Source organism: Lampetra fluviatilis, chromosome 21, assembly GCF_964198595.1.
Source record: "Lampetra fluviatilis chromosome 21, kcLamFluv1.1, whole genome shotgun sequence".
NCBI classification, from domain to species: domain Eukaryota; kingdom Metazoa; phylum Chordata; class Hyperoartia; order Petromyzontiformes; family Petromyzontidae; genus Lampetra; species Lampetra fluviatilis.
In genome coordinates, this window is record NC_136295.1 from 9,527,934 (window position 1) to 9,545,508 (window position 17,575).

Genomic DNA, 17,575 nt, shown 5'->3' on the forward strand with positions numbered 1-17,575 from the left:
AATTTTCATGAAAAAATGTAGACATGTTGTAATGGATAGTCATCTAATGCTTCGATTTTATTGTTAGAAATGTATGAAGAAAAAGTGGAGATCAGGAAATTTTCTGTCAAGCCTAAGGCAGAAGGTTAGGGAATTCAGATATGTGGTTTGTGTTTGAAGCGACTTTCAAAGCAAACACATATCTACGAATACATGTACAGTATAATCATAACAATGTTCTGAACCTCCAAATAACAATATGTTTAATCCAACTGCCTAATAGCTTTCCAAAGCAATATTATCCGGCAGTATTTTTTAAGCAAGTATATTCTGGACTGGTATTGACATTTTGGGTTTTGTCAACGTAATATTTTACATGAGATAGGTTTTCTCATTTATTGTAAGTACTGCAAACCAAACTTCATTATTGCTAGTCAAATTTGAATCAAAGGCTACACTGGATTAACTACTCATTAGGTGTTTACCATAATTGGTGATCATTGCACAATGTACTCATGGGTTCAAGACATTGGGCATGACACTGACCTCTTTCCCATCCAGCGTGATGCTGTTATGGCTTTGAATCAGTATATATATAATTTATACTGTAATGTGAAATTTAGTTTTAACACCAATGTGTGAGGTTTGTGTTTCAATTACAAAGATTATTTATACGTATAAAACTTGTGTTGCTTCTCAGAACATTACGAAGAAGTAGTGGAGGTTAAAAAGGTTCCAACAAAAGTTAAACACGAAGGTTAGCGTGCGAAATATGGTGCTTGTGTTTGGATCGACTTTCAAAACAAGCCAATATTTTTACTCTGTGTGGTGATTGTGATGTATTTCATTGCATTATTTAAATGTGAGACTGGTACTTTGTTTAGATACCGAATTTCAAATGTCCAACTACATTAATAACATTTCACTATCAGTATGTTTGTCTCAGAAAGCAGTGCTTATTATTTGTTCTTGTTTATAAGGCTATTTTTTTTAAAATCTATACTGTTGATTAGAACATTACGAAGAAAAAGTGGAGGTTAAAAGGGTTCCTCCGAAAGCTAAACGAGAAGGTTAGCGCGTGAGATGTGGGGCTTGCGTTTGGAAAAGCTTTCAAAACAAACCCATATCTTTGTCGACATAATCATGAAGTTCCAAATTCATATCTTCTAATTATTGTGGTTTAGCTGTTAAATCCCATGTTCATGCTGAATTGATACATTTAGCACATATTACTAACGCTGTAATGTATAGTCGTCTAATGTGTTGATTTTATTGTTAGAACTTTATGAAGAAAAAGTAGAAATAAGGAAAGTTCCTGCCAAGCCTAAGCCAGAAGGTTAGAAATTCAGATATGTGGTTTGTGTTTGAAGTGACTTTCAAAACAAACACATATCATAGCATTGGTGGGATTTCACGTGTATGTGAAGGTTCGCCAATCTTTATGGTGTATGCTGCCTTGATGTGGTCATGATTATGCTCTAAGTTATGTTTAAGGGGAAACACATGAGACCATTTTCGACTATTTTACTACAGGGAAATATATTTAATGTAATTATGGTGTTTCTATTTGTGAAAAAGTTGCCATTTATATTTTCAGAACATTATGAAGAAACTGTGGAGATTAAGAAAGTTCTTCCTAAAACGAAACGAGAAGGTTAGCGTGCGAGATATGGTGCTTGTGTTTGGAAAGTCTTCTAAACCAAACCCATATCGTCGGATCGATTGGCTTTCACCTACCTTTATATGTTCATTCGAAAATAATCATGTTATATCCTACTGCACAGTGTTTACGTGTACGATTATGCTCTAAGTTGTATTGACACACTATAGCGGTTATGATGTATCAATACATACTATTATACATCATAATGTTTTAATATCTATTTCGGATAATTAGTCTCTGCTTGGTGTTGTTATGGTTCTAACAAATGTTTTAGTTTGTCTGTGTATCTTTGATTTTTTTTGTACTGCAGTTTTTGCTGTTGTATTTTATTCTGTGGACCGTATTTTTCTATTCAAAAGACACTCAGTCACAATGGACTCTCACCTGGTTAGAAATGAAACGTTTATTATATTGCTGAATGTAGGGCTAACAATAAATTAAGAAGACTATATACAACGCAGTTAGCTACTCAATGAATGTTTGAACTCTGGTATATTGCCTCTGAGTTAAGCACACTATTAATGGTATATCCTCCCTCGTAGTTGTATGCTTATGATTCGCTGCAAGTTAAGTTGAATTGACAAGGCCTGAGGCCTTCTACAAGACCGGACTAATCTTATTCCGTGTTGATCCTCTCATGGAAACACTTTGTCAGATTGAAATATTTCTTTAACAGGTGAAATACCTTGTTTAACACAATGATGGCAAGGCATCTTGTGTGATTCTATTTGTAACAAAAATATAAACAATTTGTTTTATTTGTTAGAACATTTTGAAGAAAAAGTGGAGATTAAAAAGGTTCCTCCCAAAGCTAAACGAGAAGGTTAGCGTGAGAGATGTGGGGCTTGCATTTGGAAAGGCTTTCAAACCAAACCCATATCTTTGCTAAATATCGCCATATAATCCCAAATTCACGTCTTATAAGCATTGCAGTTTGGCTTTTTTATATTATGTTCATGCTGAGTTACGTAATCTGATACATTTAGTATTTATTAATAACACTTTCATGGATAGTCGTCTAATGCTTGCTTTTATTGTTAGAACTTTATGAAGAAAAAGTAGAAATAAGGAAAGCTCCTGCCAAACCTAAGCCAGAAGGTTAGGAATTAATATATGTGGTTTGTGTTTGAAGTGACTTTCAAAACAAACACATATCATTGCATTGGTGGGGTTTCACGTGTATGTGAAGGTTCGCCAATCTTTATGGTGTATGCTGCCTTAATGTGGTCATGATTATGCTATGTTTAAGGGGAAACACATGAGGCCACTTTCGACAAACCTAACCTCCTTTGGTCTTGATGTTATTCTAAAAATATCTTCGACTATCTTGCTACAGGGAAAAATATTTAATGTAATTATGGTGTTTCTATTTGTGAAAAAGTTGCCATTTATATTTTCAGAACATTATGAAGAAACTGTGGCGATTAAGAAAGTTCCTCCTAAAACGAAACGAGAAGGTTAGCGTGCGAGATATGGTGCTTGTGTTTGGAAAGTCTTCTAAACCAAACCCATATCATCGGATCGATTGGCTTTCACCTACCTTCATATGTTCATTCGAAAATAATCATGTTATATCCTACTGCACAGTGTTTACGTGTACGATTATGTTCTAAGTTGTATTGACACACTATAGCGGTTATGATGTATCAATACATACTATTATACATCATAATGTTTTAATATCTATTTCGGATAATTAGTCTCTGCTTGGTGTTGTTATGGTTCTAACAAATGTCTTAGTTTGTCTGTGTATAAATTTCGATTTAAAGCTTTCGTGACTGCAGGGATTCATCTTCTTGGTTCTTTCGATAAAGTCACGTAGAAGGGAAGTAATAAAATATGAAAAAATAATAAAAATAAAACATAATAAAATAAAATAATTCTCACGAGGTTTCGGCTACAACGCAAGCAGCCGTCTTCAGGTGAAGAATGAGACACTACCAAGCTAGGAGCTTATATATAAGCTGGGTTGGAGGTGGAAGAGCGCCTTAACAAAAAGAATGTGCATATGAAGAGGAATTTAGCATATTCATGGTAAATGCGTAGGAGGTGGGTGGGGGGCTTTCAAAGTCATATTATGCCCATGCATTATGCAGGATCAGCAGCACCAAGGGGGGGTGCAGGGAGTAGCATTAACAATGGAAAGGAATGTTAATGATATGTAGCTGCAGTTACTAAACAACCACGTAGAAAACTAAAGTATAAACTACATAAAAAACTAAAGTATAAACTGCATAGCACCATCAGTATACTTACTATACTCTACAATAAGCTGAGTTACTAACAGCAAGTAATACATTACAATTCTACGTCGTAAAAATTATATAATATGCTTCCATCTAAACTTTATTCTCTTACATCACACGAGCATACACCGTACTATATACTGCCATAGATGAACCCAACATTAAATTATATACTGTATTGCTATAAACCACCCTATACCTTATACATTTTAATATAACACTATGTATTATTTTATTTTATTATGTTTTATTTTTATTATTGTCTGTGTATCTTTGATTTTTTTTGTACTGCATTTTTTGCTGTTGTATTTTATTCTGTGGCCCGTATTTTTCTTTTCAAAAGACACTCAGTCACAATGGGCTCTCACCTGATTAGAAATGAAACGTTTATTATATTGCTGAATTATAGGGCTAACAATAAATTAAGAAGACTATATACAACGCAGTTAGCTACTCAATGAATGTTTGAACTCTGGTATATTGCCTCTGAGTTAAGCACACTATTATTGGTATATCCTCCCTCATAGTTTCATGCTTATGATTCGCTGCAAGTTAAGTTGAATTGACAAGGCCTGAGGCCTTCTACAAGACCGGACTAATCTTATTCCGTGTTGATCCTCTCATGGAAACACTTTGTCAGATTGAAATATTTCTTTAACAGGTGAAATACCTCGTTTAACACAATGATGGCAAGGCATCTTGTGTGATTCTATTTGTAACAAAAATATAAACAACTTGTTTTATTTGTTAGAACATTTTGAAGAAAAAGTGGAGATTAAAAAGGTTCCTCCCAAAGCTAAACGAGAAGGTTAGCGTGAGAGATGTGAGAGATGTGGGGCTTGCGTTTGGAAAGACTTTCAAACCAAACCCATATCTTTGCAAAATATCACCATATAATCCCAAATTCATGTCTTATAAGCATTGCAGTTTGGATTTTTTATATTATGTTCTTGCTGAGTTACGTAATCTGATACATTTAGTATTTATTAATGGCACTTTCATAGATAGTCGTCTAATGTGTTGCTCTTATTGTTAGAACTTTATGAAGAAAAAGTGGAGATGAGGAAAGTTCCTGCCAAGCCTAAGCCAGAAGGTTAGGAATTCAGATATGTGGTTTGTGTTTGAAGTGACTTTCAAAACAAACACATATCATAGCATTGGTGGGGTTTCACGTGTATGTGAAGGTTCGCCAATCTTTATGGTGTATGCTGCCTTAATGTGGTCATGATTATGCTCTAAGTTATGTTTAAGGGGAAACACATGAGGCCACTTTCGACAAACCTAACCTCCTTTGTTATTATACAAATATCTTCGACTATCTTACTACAGGGAAATATATTTAATGTAATTATGGTGCTTCTAGTTGTGAAAAAACTTGCTATTTATATTTTCAGAACATTATGAAGAAACTGTGGAGATTAAGAAAGTTCTTCCTAAAACGAAACGAGAAGGTTAGCGTGCGAGATATGGTGCTTGTGTTTGGAAAGTCTTCTAAAACAAACCCATATCATCGGATCGATTGGCTTTCACCTACCTTTATATGTTCATTAGAAAATAATCATGTTATATCCTACTGCACAGTGTTTACGTGTACGATTATGCTCTAAGTTGTATTGACACACTATAGCGGTTATGATGTATCAATACATACTATTATACATCATGATCTTTTAATATATATTTAGGATAATTAGTCTCTGCTTGGTGTTGTTATGGTTCTAACAAATGTCCTAGTGGTGTCTGTGTATCTTAGATTTTTTTTGTACTGCATTTTTTGCTGTTGTATTTTATTCTGTGGCCCGTATTTTTCTATTCAAAAGACACTCAGTCACAATGCGCTCGCACCTGATTAGAAATGAAACGTTTATTATATTGCTGAATGTAGGGCTAACTATAAATTAAGAAGACTATATACCACGCAGTAAGCTACTCAATGAATGTTTCAACTCTGGTATATTGCCTCTGAGTTCAGCACACTATTAATGGTTTATCCTCCCTCGTAGTTGTATGCTTATGATTCGCTGCAAGTTAAGTTGAATTGACAAGGCCTGATGCCTTCTACAAAACCGGACTAATCTTATTCCGTGTTGATCCTCTCATGGAAACACTTTGTCAGATTGAAATATTTCTTTAACAGGTGAAATACCTCGTTTAACACAATGATGGCAAGGCATCTTGTGTGATTCTATTTGTAACAAAAATATAAACAACTTGTTTTATTTGCTAGAACATTTTGAAGAAAAAGTGGAGATTAAAAAGGTTCCTCCCAAAGCTAAACGAGAAGGTTAGCGTGAGAGATGTGGGGCTTGCATTTGGAAAGGCTTTCAAACCAAACCCATATCTTCGCAAAAAATGCCATACAATCCCAAATTCTTGTCTTATAAGCATTGCGGTTTGGCTCTTTAAACAATATTATGTTCATGCTGAATTACGTAATCTGATACATTTAGTATTTATTAATAACACTTTCATGGATAGTCGTCTAATGCGTTGCTTTTATCGTTAGAACTTTATGAAGAAAAAGTGGAGATAAGGAAAGTTCCTGCCAAGCCTAAGCCAGAAGGTTCGGAATTCAGATATGTGGTTTGTGTTTGAAGTGACTTTCAAAACAAACACATATTATATAATTTGGTGGGGTTTCACGTGTATGTCAAGATTAGTTAATTTTTATGGTGTATCCTACCTTGTTGTGTTCATGATTATTCTCCAAGTAATGTTTAATGGGAAACTCGAGGCCTCTATTGACCTGCTTTATCTCCTTCAGTCTTGATGTTATCATAGAAATACCTAAGTATCTTAATACAGTGAAATATTATATTGTAATGTGATTATGGTAAGCCATCTGATTAGTTTCTATTTGTAAAAAAAATCTTGTTATATATTGTTTTAGAACTTTATGAAGAAACTATTGAGATTAAGAAAGTACCTACCAAAGCTAAACGAGAAGGTTAGCGAGTGACATATGGTTCTTGTGTTTGGAAAGGCGTTCAAACTAAACCCATATCTTAGGTACTGCCATGTACATGTTCATTAACAAATCATCATGTAATATCATTCCGCATGGTGTTTATTTATATGATCATGATCTAATTCATGTTTACACATTATCGTGGTTAATTTGTATCACTACGTAATATTATACATCGTAATATTTCTTTCATTTTTTTTGAAAAATTATTCCCTGCTTGGTGTTGTTATGGTTTCAACACAATTATTTTATTCGTCTGTATAGATTTTATATTTTTATTATTATTGTTTTTTTCTTGCATTGTTTCGCTGTTGTATTTTATTCTGTGGTCGATATTTCTCTTTAAAAAAGAGACTCAGTCACAATGGGCTCTCACCTGATGAGAAATGAAAAGTGGCTTTCATGGCTTGATGTGGGGCTAACAATACATTAAGAAGACTACATTAGCGCTGGTAGCTAGTGAGTGTTTGAACAGCGGTGTGTTACTTATCAGTTAAGAGCACTATTAATGGTAGACCCTGGTGTGATTCTATTTGTAAAAAATATAAACAACTTGTTTTATTTGTTAGAACATTATGAAGAAAAAGTGGAGATTAAAAAGGTTCCTCCCAAAACTAAACGAGAAGGTTAGCGTGTGAGATGTGGGGCTTTTGTTTGGAACGGCTTTCGAAACAAACCCATATCGTTGTGAACATTAACATGCAATTCCAAATTCCTATTTTCGAATCTATGTGGTTTAGCTGGTAAATCCCATATACATTCTTAATTACGTAATCTGATACATTTAGCACGTATTAATAATGCTGTAATGGATAGTCGTCTAACGTGTTGATTTTATTGTTAGAACTTTATGAAGAAAAAGTGGAGATAAGGAAAGTTCCTGCCAAGCCTCAGCCAGAAGGTTAGGAATTCAGATATGTGGTTTGTGTTTGAAGTAACTTTCAAAACAAACACATATCCTATCATTGGTGTGGTTTCACGTGTATGTGAAGGTTAGTCAATGTTTATGGTGTATCATACCTTATTTTGTTCATGATTATGCTCTATGTTATGTTTCCTGGGAAACACTCGAGGTCTCTATAGACCTGCCTTATCTCCTTCAGTCTTCATGTTATCATAGAAACACCTTTGAATATCTTAATACAGTGAAATATTATCTCTTAATGCAATTATGGTAATGCATCTGATTAGTTTATCGGTGTAAAAACATCCTGTTATATGTATTTTCAGAACATTATGAAGAAACTGTGGAGATTAAGAAGGTTCCTGCCAAAGTTAAACGAGAAGGTTAGCGTGTGAGATATGGTGCTTGTGTTTGGAAAGTCTTCCAAACCAAACCCATATCTTTGGCTTGATTGGCTTTGTCTTCCATTTAAATGTTCGTGAACAATGCATCATATTACATGCTTCCACATGGTATTTATTTATACGATTATGCTCTAAGTTCTGTTTACACATCGTAGCGGTTAATATTTTTATATACATAATATTATACATCATATGGTTTTTCATATCTATTTTGGAGAACTATTCTCTGCTTGGTGTTGATATGGTTTTAACAGATTTTTTTGTCTGTAAATTTCATATTTTATCTAGTTAATTTTTTACAGTATTATTTTATCACCGTGTTTTTTTGTCGTCCGTATCTCTGTTTAAAAAAAAAGACTCAGTCACAATAGGCTCTCACCTGATTAGAAATGAAATTTTGACTCAAAACTTTCATGACTTGCAGGAATTATTATTTTTTGGTTCTTTTGGTAAAGTCACGTAGATAGACAAAATAATAACGAAGTGAATAAAAATATCACGACGTTTTGATCGTAACACAAGCGGCCGTCGTCACTTTACCGATGTACAGCTAACAAATAAATTAAGAAGACCACATTAGCGCAGTTAGCTACCCAATGAGTATTTGAACTCTGGTATATTGTTTATGAGTTAAGCGTACTACTAATGACATGCCAAACATCATTGTGTTTATACTCATGGTTAGCTACAAGATATGCTGAATGGACAATGCCTGAGGCCTTCTACAAGGCTTGACTCATCTTATTCCGTGTTGATCCTCTCATAGAAACACTTAGTCAGGTTTAAATATTTATTTAACTGGTGAAATAGGTTGTGAAACACGAAGATTGAAAGGCATCTGATGGGCTTTTATTTGTACATTTTTAAATAAACACTTGTATTATTTTTTTGAATATTATGAAGAAAAAGTGGAGATTAAAAAAGTTATCCCCAAAGCTAAACGAGAAAGTTAACGTGTGAGATGCGGGGACTTGCGTTTGGAAAGACTTTTGAAACACACCCATATCGTTGTGAAGATTAACATGAAATTCCAAATCTAGAATGAAATTCAAAATTATTGTCTTCTAATCATTGTGGTTTAGCTGTTAAAATCCCATGTTCATGCTTGATTACCTCAACTGTTACATTAACACATCTTAATAATAATGCTGCAATGGATAGTCGTCTAACGTGTTGATTTTATTGTTAGAACTTTATGAAGAAAAAGTGGAGATAAGGAAAGTTCCTGCCAAGCCTAAACCAGAAGGTTAGGAATCCATACAGTATATGTGTTTTGTGTTTGAAGTGATTTTCAAACCAATCACATATAATACATTTTTGTGGATTTCAGATCTATGTAAATGTTAGTCAATCTTTATGGTGTATCTTACTTCATTGTGTTCATGATTATGCTCTAAGTTATGTTCAATGGGAAACACACGAGGCCACTTTAGACCTACTTTATCTCCTTCAGTCTTCATGTTATCATAGAAAGACCTTTGAGTATTTTAATACAGTGATAATATTATCTTTAATTCAACTATGGTAAGGCATCTGATGCGTTTATAGTTGTTAAAATAGCTTGTTATATGTATTTTTAGAACATTATGAAGAAACTGTAGAGATTAAGAAAGTTCCTCCCAAAGTTAAGGGAGAAGGTTAGCGTGTGAGATGTGGGGTTTTCGTTTGGAAATACTTTCTAAACAAACCCATGTTTGTAAAAATTGAAATTCCAAATTCCTATCTTCTAAACAGTGGTTTAGCTGTTGAATCCCATGTAAATTATTAATTATGTAATCTTGTACATTTAGCACATGAATAATGATGTCATGGATAGTCGTCTAATGTGTTGATTTTATTGTTAGAACTTTATGAAGAAAAAGTGGAGATAAGGAAAGTTCCTGCCAAGCCTAAGCCACAAGGTTAGGAATTCATATATTTGGTTTGTGTTTGAAATTACTTTCAAAACAAACCATTATCATATAATTGGTGTGGTTTCACGTGTATGTGAAAGTTAGTCAATCTTTATGCTGTATCCTACCTTATTGTGTTCATGATTATGCTCTAAGTTATGTTTCCTGAGAAACACGCGAGGCCTCTATCGACCTACCTTATCTCCTTCAGTCTTGATGTTATCATAGAAACAACTTTGAGTATCTTAATACAGTGAAATATTATATTTCAATGCAAATATGGTAAGGCATCTGATGAGTTTATAGTTGTTAAAAACAGCTTGTTATATGTACTTTTTAGAACATTATGAAGAAACTGTGGAGATTAAGAAAGTTCCTCCTAAAGCTAAACGAGAAGGTTAGCTTGTGAGATATGGTGCTTGTGTTGGGAAAGCCTTCCGAACCAAACCCATATCTTAGGATTGATTGGCTTTTACTTCTATTTATATGTTAATTAATCCATCATGGTTTCAACCTTCCACATGGCGTTTGTGTATTTGATTATGCTTACACATTGTACCGGTTAATATGTATCACTGCATCATATTATACATTTCGATTTATTATTATACATCATAATGTTCTTTTTTAATCTGTTTCGAACAATTAGTCTCTGCTTGGTGTTGTTATGGTTTTAACAATTTTTTTAGTTTTTCTGTGTATCTTTTATTTTTTTGTACTGCACTTTTTTTCTGTTGTATTTTTTTCTTTGGCTCATATTTATCTTTTCAACAGACCCTCAATCACAATGCGCTCGCACCTGATTAGAAATGAAACGTTTATTATATTGCTGAATGTAGGGCTAACAATAAATTAAGAAGTCTATATACAACGCAGTTAGCTACTCAATGAATGTTTGAACTCTGGTGTATTGCTTCTGAGTTAAGCGCACTGTTAATGGTAAACCCTCCCTCGTAGTTTTTATGCTTATGATTCGCTGCAAGTTAAGTTGAATTGACAAGGCCTGAGGCCTTCTACAAGACCTGACTAATCTTATTCCGTGTTTGATCCTCTCATGGAAACACTTAGTCAGGTTAAAATATTTATTTAACAGGTGAAATACCTTGTTTAACACAATGATGGCAAGGCATCTGGTGTGATTCTATGATAACAAAATATAAACAACTGTTTTTATTTATTAGAATATTACAAACAAAAAGTGTAGATTAAAAAGGTTCCTCCCAAAGCTAAATGAGAAGGTTAGCTTGTGGGATGTGGGGCTTGCATTTGGAAATGCTTTAAAAACACACTCATATCTTTGTGAACATTGACATGAAATTCCAAATTCCAATCTTCGAATCATTGTGGTTTAGCTGTTAAATCCCATGTTCATGCTGAACTGATACATTTAGCACATATTAGTAACGCTTTAATGGATAGTCATCTAACGTGCTGATTCTATTGTTAGAACTTTATGAAGAAAAAGTGGAGATAAGAAAAGTTCCTGCCAAGCCTAAGCCAGAAGGTTAGGAATTCATATATCTGTTTGTGTTTGAAGTGATTTTCAAACCAAACACATATCATATAATTCATGGGTTTCAGGTCTATGTGAAGGTTTGCCAATCTTCATGGTTTATCCTACCTTATTATGTTCATGATTATGCTTCGTGTTAAGTTTAATAGGAAACACACGAGTCTTCTATAGGCCTACCTTATCTCCTTCAGTCTTTATGTTATAATAGAAACACCTTCGAATTTCTTAATTCAGTGAAATAATATTCTTTTCATGCAATTATGACAAGGCATCTGATGAGTTCTAGTTGTGAAAGCATCTTGTTATATATTCTTTTTAGAACATTACGAAGAAACTGTGGAGATTAAGAAAGTTCCCCCCAAAGCTAAACTAGAAGGTTAGCAAGTGAAATATGGTTCTTGTGTTTGGAAAGGCTTTCAAACAAAACCCATATCTTAGGATTGATTGGCTTTTAATGCCTTGTATATGTTCACTAACAACGTATCATGTTATATGCTTCTGCATGGTATTTATTTTTATTATTTTCTAAGTTATGTTTACACATTATCGCAGTTAATATGTATCAATACATGATATTATATACATCGTAATGTTTTTATCTGTTTTGATAAATGTATCTCTGCTTGGTGCTGTTATGGTTTCAACACAATTCTTTATTTGTCTGTGCAGATTTGATATTTTAATAATTATTATTACCGCAATTTATTCTGTGGTCCATATTTATCTTTAAAAAAGAGACTCAGTCACAATGGGTTCTCACCTGATTAGAAATGAAAAGTGTATTTCATTGTTCATATTCTTTGTGTCTTTCAGTAAAGCCACGTAGATAGAAATAATGAAATAAAAAATAATAATAACAATATCATTGCTTGATTAAGGGATAACAATAAATTAAGAAGACTACATTAGCGCAATAAGTGTTTGAACTCTGGTGTGTTACTTATAAGTGAAGTGCACTATTTATGGTATACCAAACCTCATTGTTTTTATGCGTATGACTGGCTCCAAGTTATGTTGAATTGACAATTCGTGAGGCCTTCTACAAAACCTGACTAATCTTATTCCGTGTTGATCCTCGCATGGAAACACTTTGCCAGGTTGAAAGATGAAATAGCTTGTTTAACAATGATGGAAAGGCATCTGATGGGATTTTTTTTGTAAAAAAAAGACTTGTATTATCTGTTAGAATATTACAATAAAAGTGGCGACTATAAAAGTTCTCCCCAACGAGGTTAGAGTGTGAGATGTGGGGCTTGCGTTTGGAAAAGCTTTAGAAACACACCCATATCTCTGTGAATATTGACATGAAATTCCAAATTCCTATCTTCTAATCATTGTGGTTTAGCTCTTAAATCTCATGCTCATGCTTATTTACCTAAACTGATACATTTATCACGTATTAATAATACTGCAATGGATATTCGTAGTCGTCTAATATGTTGATTTTATTGTTAGAACTTTATGAAGAAAAAGTGGAGATAAGGAAAGTTCCTGCCAAGCCTAGACCAGAAGGTTAGGAATTCATATATGTGTTTTGTGTTTGAAGGGATTTTCAAACCAAACACATATCATTAAATTTATGGGATTTCAGGTCTATGTGAATGTTAGCCAATGATCATGGTGTATCTTACTTTATTGTGTTCATGATTATTCTCTAAGTTATGTTTCCTGGGAAACACACGAGGTCTCCATAGACCTACCTTATCTTCGTATCTTAATACAGTGAAATGTTATCTTTTAATGTTGTTATGGTAAGGAATCAAATGAGTTTACAGTTGTAAAAAATCCCGTTATTCATATTTTTAGAACATTATGAAGAAACTGTGGAGATTAAGAAAGTTCCTCCCAAAGTTAAACGAGAAGGTTAGCGTGTGAGATATGGTGCTTGTGCTTGGAAAGGCTTTCAAACCAAACCCATATCTTCGCAAATGATTGCCATGCAATTGCAAATTCCTGTCTTTTTATATCTGATGTACATGTTTATTTATGTAATTTTATACATTTAGCACATTTGATTAATATTTTAATGGATAATAATCGAACATTTGATTTTATTGTTAGAAATTCACGAAGAAAAATTGGAGATAAGGAAAGTCCCTGCCAAGCCTAAGCCAGAAGGTTAGAAATTCAAATATGTGGTTTGTGTTTGAAGGGACTTTCAAAACAAGCACATATCATATAATTGTTGGGTTTCTTTCCATATATAACAGTTTGTCAATCTTTACGGTGTACCCATCCTTATTGTGTTCGTATTCATAATTATGCTCTAAGTTATATTTAATGGACAATGAATGATGCCTTCTATTAACCTACCTAGTCGCCTTCAGTCTTGATGCTATTATCGAAACACCTTCGTGTACTTTATCACAGCAATATATTGTCTTTTCATGCAAATACTTTTAGACATCTCACGTGTTTCTAGTTGTAAAAAAATCTTGCCGTGTTAATTTTTAGAACATTATGAAGAAACTGTGGAGATTAAGAAAGTTCCTCCCAAAGCTAAACGAGAAGGTTAGCGTGTGAGATATGGTGCTTGTGTTTGGAAAAGCTTCCGAACCAAACCCATATCTTCTTCAACATTCCCATGAAATTTGCAACTTCTTCATTCAACTGTTAAAATTGTATCTCATTTTCATAATTAAAACAACTTAGAACTTACAATCACCAAATATTTTGAATGTTTCTGTTTATGGGTTAGTCCTCTAATACGCTGACTTTTTTGTTAGAATTTTACGAAGAAGTGGAGATAAGGAAAGTTACTACCCAGGCTAAAACTGAAGGTCAGGAATTCAGATATGTTGTTTGTCTTTGGTGCAACTTTCAAAACAAACGCATATCTTTCAAAGGATTGTGTTTCTTACGTGTGCTCATTGTTTACATTTCCAACTACATGAGATTATCCTGGAAGGCCAATTTGATTGAAGTCTGCATTAGCTCAGTAAGCTTTCCAATTAGTACAGTCAGGGGAATTGCTGTTTTTTGACAAATTAATGAGCATTACATTAATGGGCACTTGTAAAAAAAAAAGACATAACTTACCTTTATTTTTACGTTTAGATCAATATAGGTTAAAGTAAATGGACATGCCAGAATAAATAGCGGCATCACATTCTGTATATTGGCAGGTTGCGTGTAGTGGTGCAAAGTGTTTGGTACTCTCACTTCTTCCGAGATGTTTGGCCAGCATGGAAGAGTAGACCAAAGTACGCTCCAGAGAGACTATGTCGAGCTCCCTCTAGTGGAGGCCCTTCTGCCAGCAGTGATGCGAGCAAGCATTTGCAGGGTTGTGCCACTTGTACCCAGGTTAAAGTAAAATTCAAGGTGTTCATGTAACGAGACCCAGATATGTTGAAGACATACCTTAACTTATTCAGTGTTGGTCCACTTACAAAGAAAGGCTGTGAAATAATTTAACACGTGAAATATTAAATCTTGACTTAAAGCTTTCGTGACTGCAGGAATTCATATTCTTTGGGTCAATGAATACGTGAAATATTGTCTTATCGTCTAATAAAAAGGTGGCACTTAGTTTGTTTATTATTTCAATGTAAACCTTCGTGTTGTAAAATACATTCTATTACTCTTTAGAACATTATGAAGAATATGTGGAAGTTAAGAAGGTGCCTCCCAAAGCTAAACGAGAAGGTTAGCTTGTCAGATATGGTACTTGTGTTTGGAACGGCTTTCAAAACAAACCCATATCTTGATCAGCGCTTACTGCATTCGTTATAACATGAGTATATCCATTTGGAACACTGCTTAATGTGTTGATTATTTTTCATTTAGAAACGTATGAAGAATTTGTGGAGATTAAGAAGGTTCCTGCAAGAGGAAAAGCCGAAGGTAAGATAACCGAAAACATGCATTTGTTGTCGAACAGATTGTTTAAAATTGGCGATCAAATAAATGTAGTCAATATAATTTTACTCAGACCTATAGAAGAGGTGTCCATTATAAAGTGAGTGTTCACTTTAGGCTGGGCTCTCTGATAATTATTTAGGTAATCAATTACTCTACTCATTGGTGGTTCGATTATTTGGCTAATCAGATCATATGAAAATAGCCACATATTTGTGGGCGTGGCATAGAGGGTATTTCTCACATTCAGGAGACAGGATGTGGGGCAGCTGTCATGTTTAAGGGGGCCTGAGTAATATACCTCCCAAAAGTAGTTGATTGTAAATTTAAGGTTTTTAATATAACATAGGTCACGTGGTCATTGTATACACATTACAACGAGCACCACAGCAGGCAAGACATCACACAGGATATCTCCTCAGTTGCATTTAACACATTCCTGCGGAGGGAGCTGGTAGGAACGTTGAGTTGCTCGGTCAATGGCCAGGGTCAACGGCGGCGTGGTGTATTCCGCAAATATGCCCGACTGTGAGGGCGGGCACAAGCCGGCGTGAGTAGGTTAAACGTTGAGTTTTATAAGGGCACCACGGAGTGAGCAGCCCCTCCCTACCCAGCCCCACCCCTCCCACCCCCCACCCGGCCCCACCCTCCCCACCCAGCCCCACCCCTCCCATTTTTGGATGCACGACGGACGGATGGACACAATAATCCCCTGTGGGCTGGTGTAACCAGGAGGTTCCTACCAGTATTAAAGGTTCACTTATCTAAAATATGTTTTCATGTAATTTCATATACACGTGGGATTTGTGTTTGTATTCATATATTGATTTACCCTTGATTGTTAAAATTATTTGAAGATCGAGTTCAAATTTATATTTAGAAGGTTCCTTCTAAGCCTAAGCCAGAAGGTTAGAAGTTTAGATATGCATACTCTTTGGTTCTTTCGGTAAAGTCACGTAGCTATAATATAAAGTAAATCACGACGTTTTGGGCGCAACACAAGCGTCCATCATCAGGTGGGAAAGCATGGTCTGCTGCTGAGGCAGACTGTTTTAAAAGGTTTGAAATTGAATATTATGATCATTTAGACCATAATATACATTTGTAATATTACTTTAATTTAAACAACTGTGATACACAATTATAATACATTAGTTTGAAATATGAGCTTATTCATGTTTTAACATTTCATTGTTAGAAACCTTTGAAGAAAAAGTGGAAATCAAGAAAGTTTCTCCTAAGCCTAGAGCAGAAGGTGATATGTTAAGATATGGAATTTGGGTTTGGAATTATTTCCAAAACTATGCCAATATCTAACAATGTGTGAATTAAGTTTTGTCTGCTGTTTTATTTACAATTGCCTCCCAGAGTGTGATGATGTCTATCTCTAGAAGGAACCAAACGTACATATGTATACTAGTTATTCATATTGTATGGTTTGGGAATCAATTAACTTGTATTATTTTATTCTTGTTAGAACCTCATGAAGAAAAAGTTGAGCTTAAGAAGGCTCCTCCAAAAGCTAGGCCAGAAGGTGAACATCTAAAATATGAAGTCTGTTGTTGACGTAACTGTCAAAACAACACATATTTTAGCTTTTTGTGCATTCATTTTCAAATATGGGACAAGTCAAAATTAATGTTGTTTTATGAGGGGGGGGGGGTGGAAATGCAAAATTTGTCAATTTGAGATTTTTGTGGAATTAAAACACGAGATGTTAGGTATTGCAAAACACACAAAATTGGGAGTATTATATGTGTATGGCAAGCTAATAAAAGGAAAACACTTTAATGAATACATTTTGTTCGTTAGAACCCCCCGAGGAAAAAGTACAACTTAAGAAGGTTCCTCCCAAATCTAAATCAGAAGGTGAACACTTCTGATGTGGACTTTGCATTTTGGAATTAATTCCATGAACAAATCCATATCCTGTTCTGGAATGAATTCCATGAACAAATCCATATCCTGTTCTGGAATGAATTCCATTAACAAATCCATATCCTGTTCTGGAATGAATTCCATTAACAAATCCATATCCTGTTCTGGAATGAATTCCATTAACAAATCCATATCCTGTTCTGGAATGAATTCCATTAACAAATCCATATCCTGCAAGAAGTTTTACCACGAGTGTAAATGTGCATTTCA

The 17,575-nt window shown here is 34.3% G+C and overlaps 1 protein-coding gene across 1 annotated transcript in view; it reads left to right on the forward strand.

Annotated features, from left to right (window-relative positions):
- LOC144938213 (titin-like) overlaps window positions 1-17,575 on the forward strand; it is a 335,325-nt gene that overhangs the window by 123,119 nt on the left and 194,631 nt on the right. Inside the window, 22 exon segments of the mRNA XM_078866029.1 lie at window positions 68-124; window positions 680-736; window positions 993-1,049; window positions 1,259-1,315; window positions 1,577-1,633; window positions 2,409-2,465; window positions 4,640-4,696; window positions 4,925-4,981; window positions 5,283-5,339; window positions 6,116-6,172; window positions 7,426-7,482; window positions 10,397-10,453; window positions 11,504-11,560; window positions 13,376-13,432; window positions 13,631-13,687; window positions 14,024-14,080; window positions 14,296-14,349; window positions 15,158-15,214; window positions 15,356-15,412; window positions 16,626-16,682; window positions 16,905-16,961; window positions 17,240-17,296. Coding sequence (XP_078722155.1) covers window positions 68-124; window positions 680-736; window positions 993-1,049; window positions 1,259-1,315; window positions 1,577-1,633; window positions 2,409-2,465; window positions 4,640-4,696; window positions 4,925-4,981; window positions 5,283-5,339; window positions 6,116-6,172; window positions 7,426-7,482; window positions 10,397-10,453; window positions 11,504-11,560; window positions 13,376-13,432; window positions 13,631-13,687; window positions 14,024-14,080; window positions 14,296-14,349; window positions 15,158-15,214; window positions 15,356-15,412; window positions 16,626-16,682; window positions 16,905-16,961; window positions 17,240-17,296 — 1,251 coding nt within the window.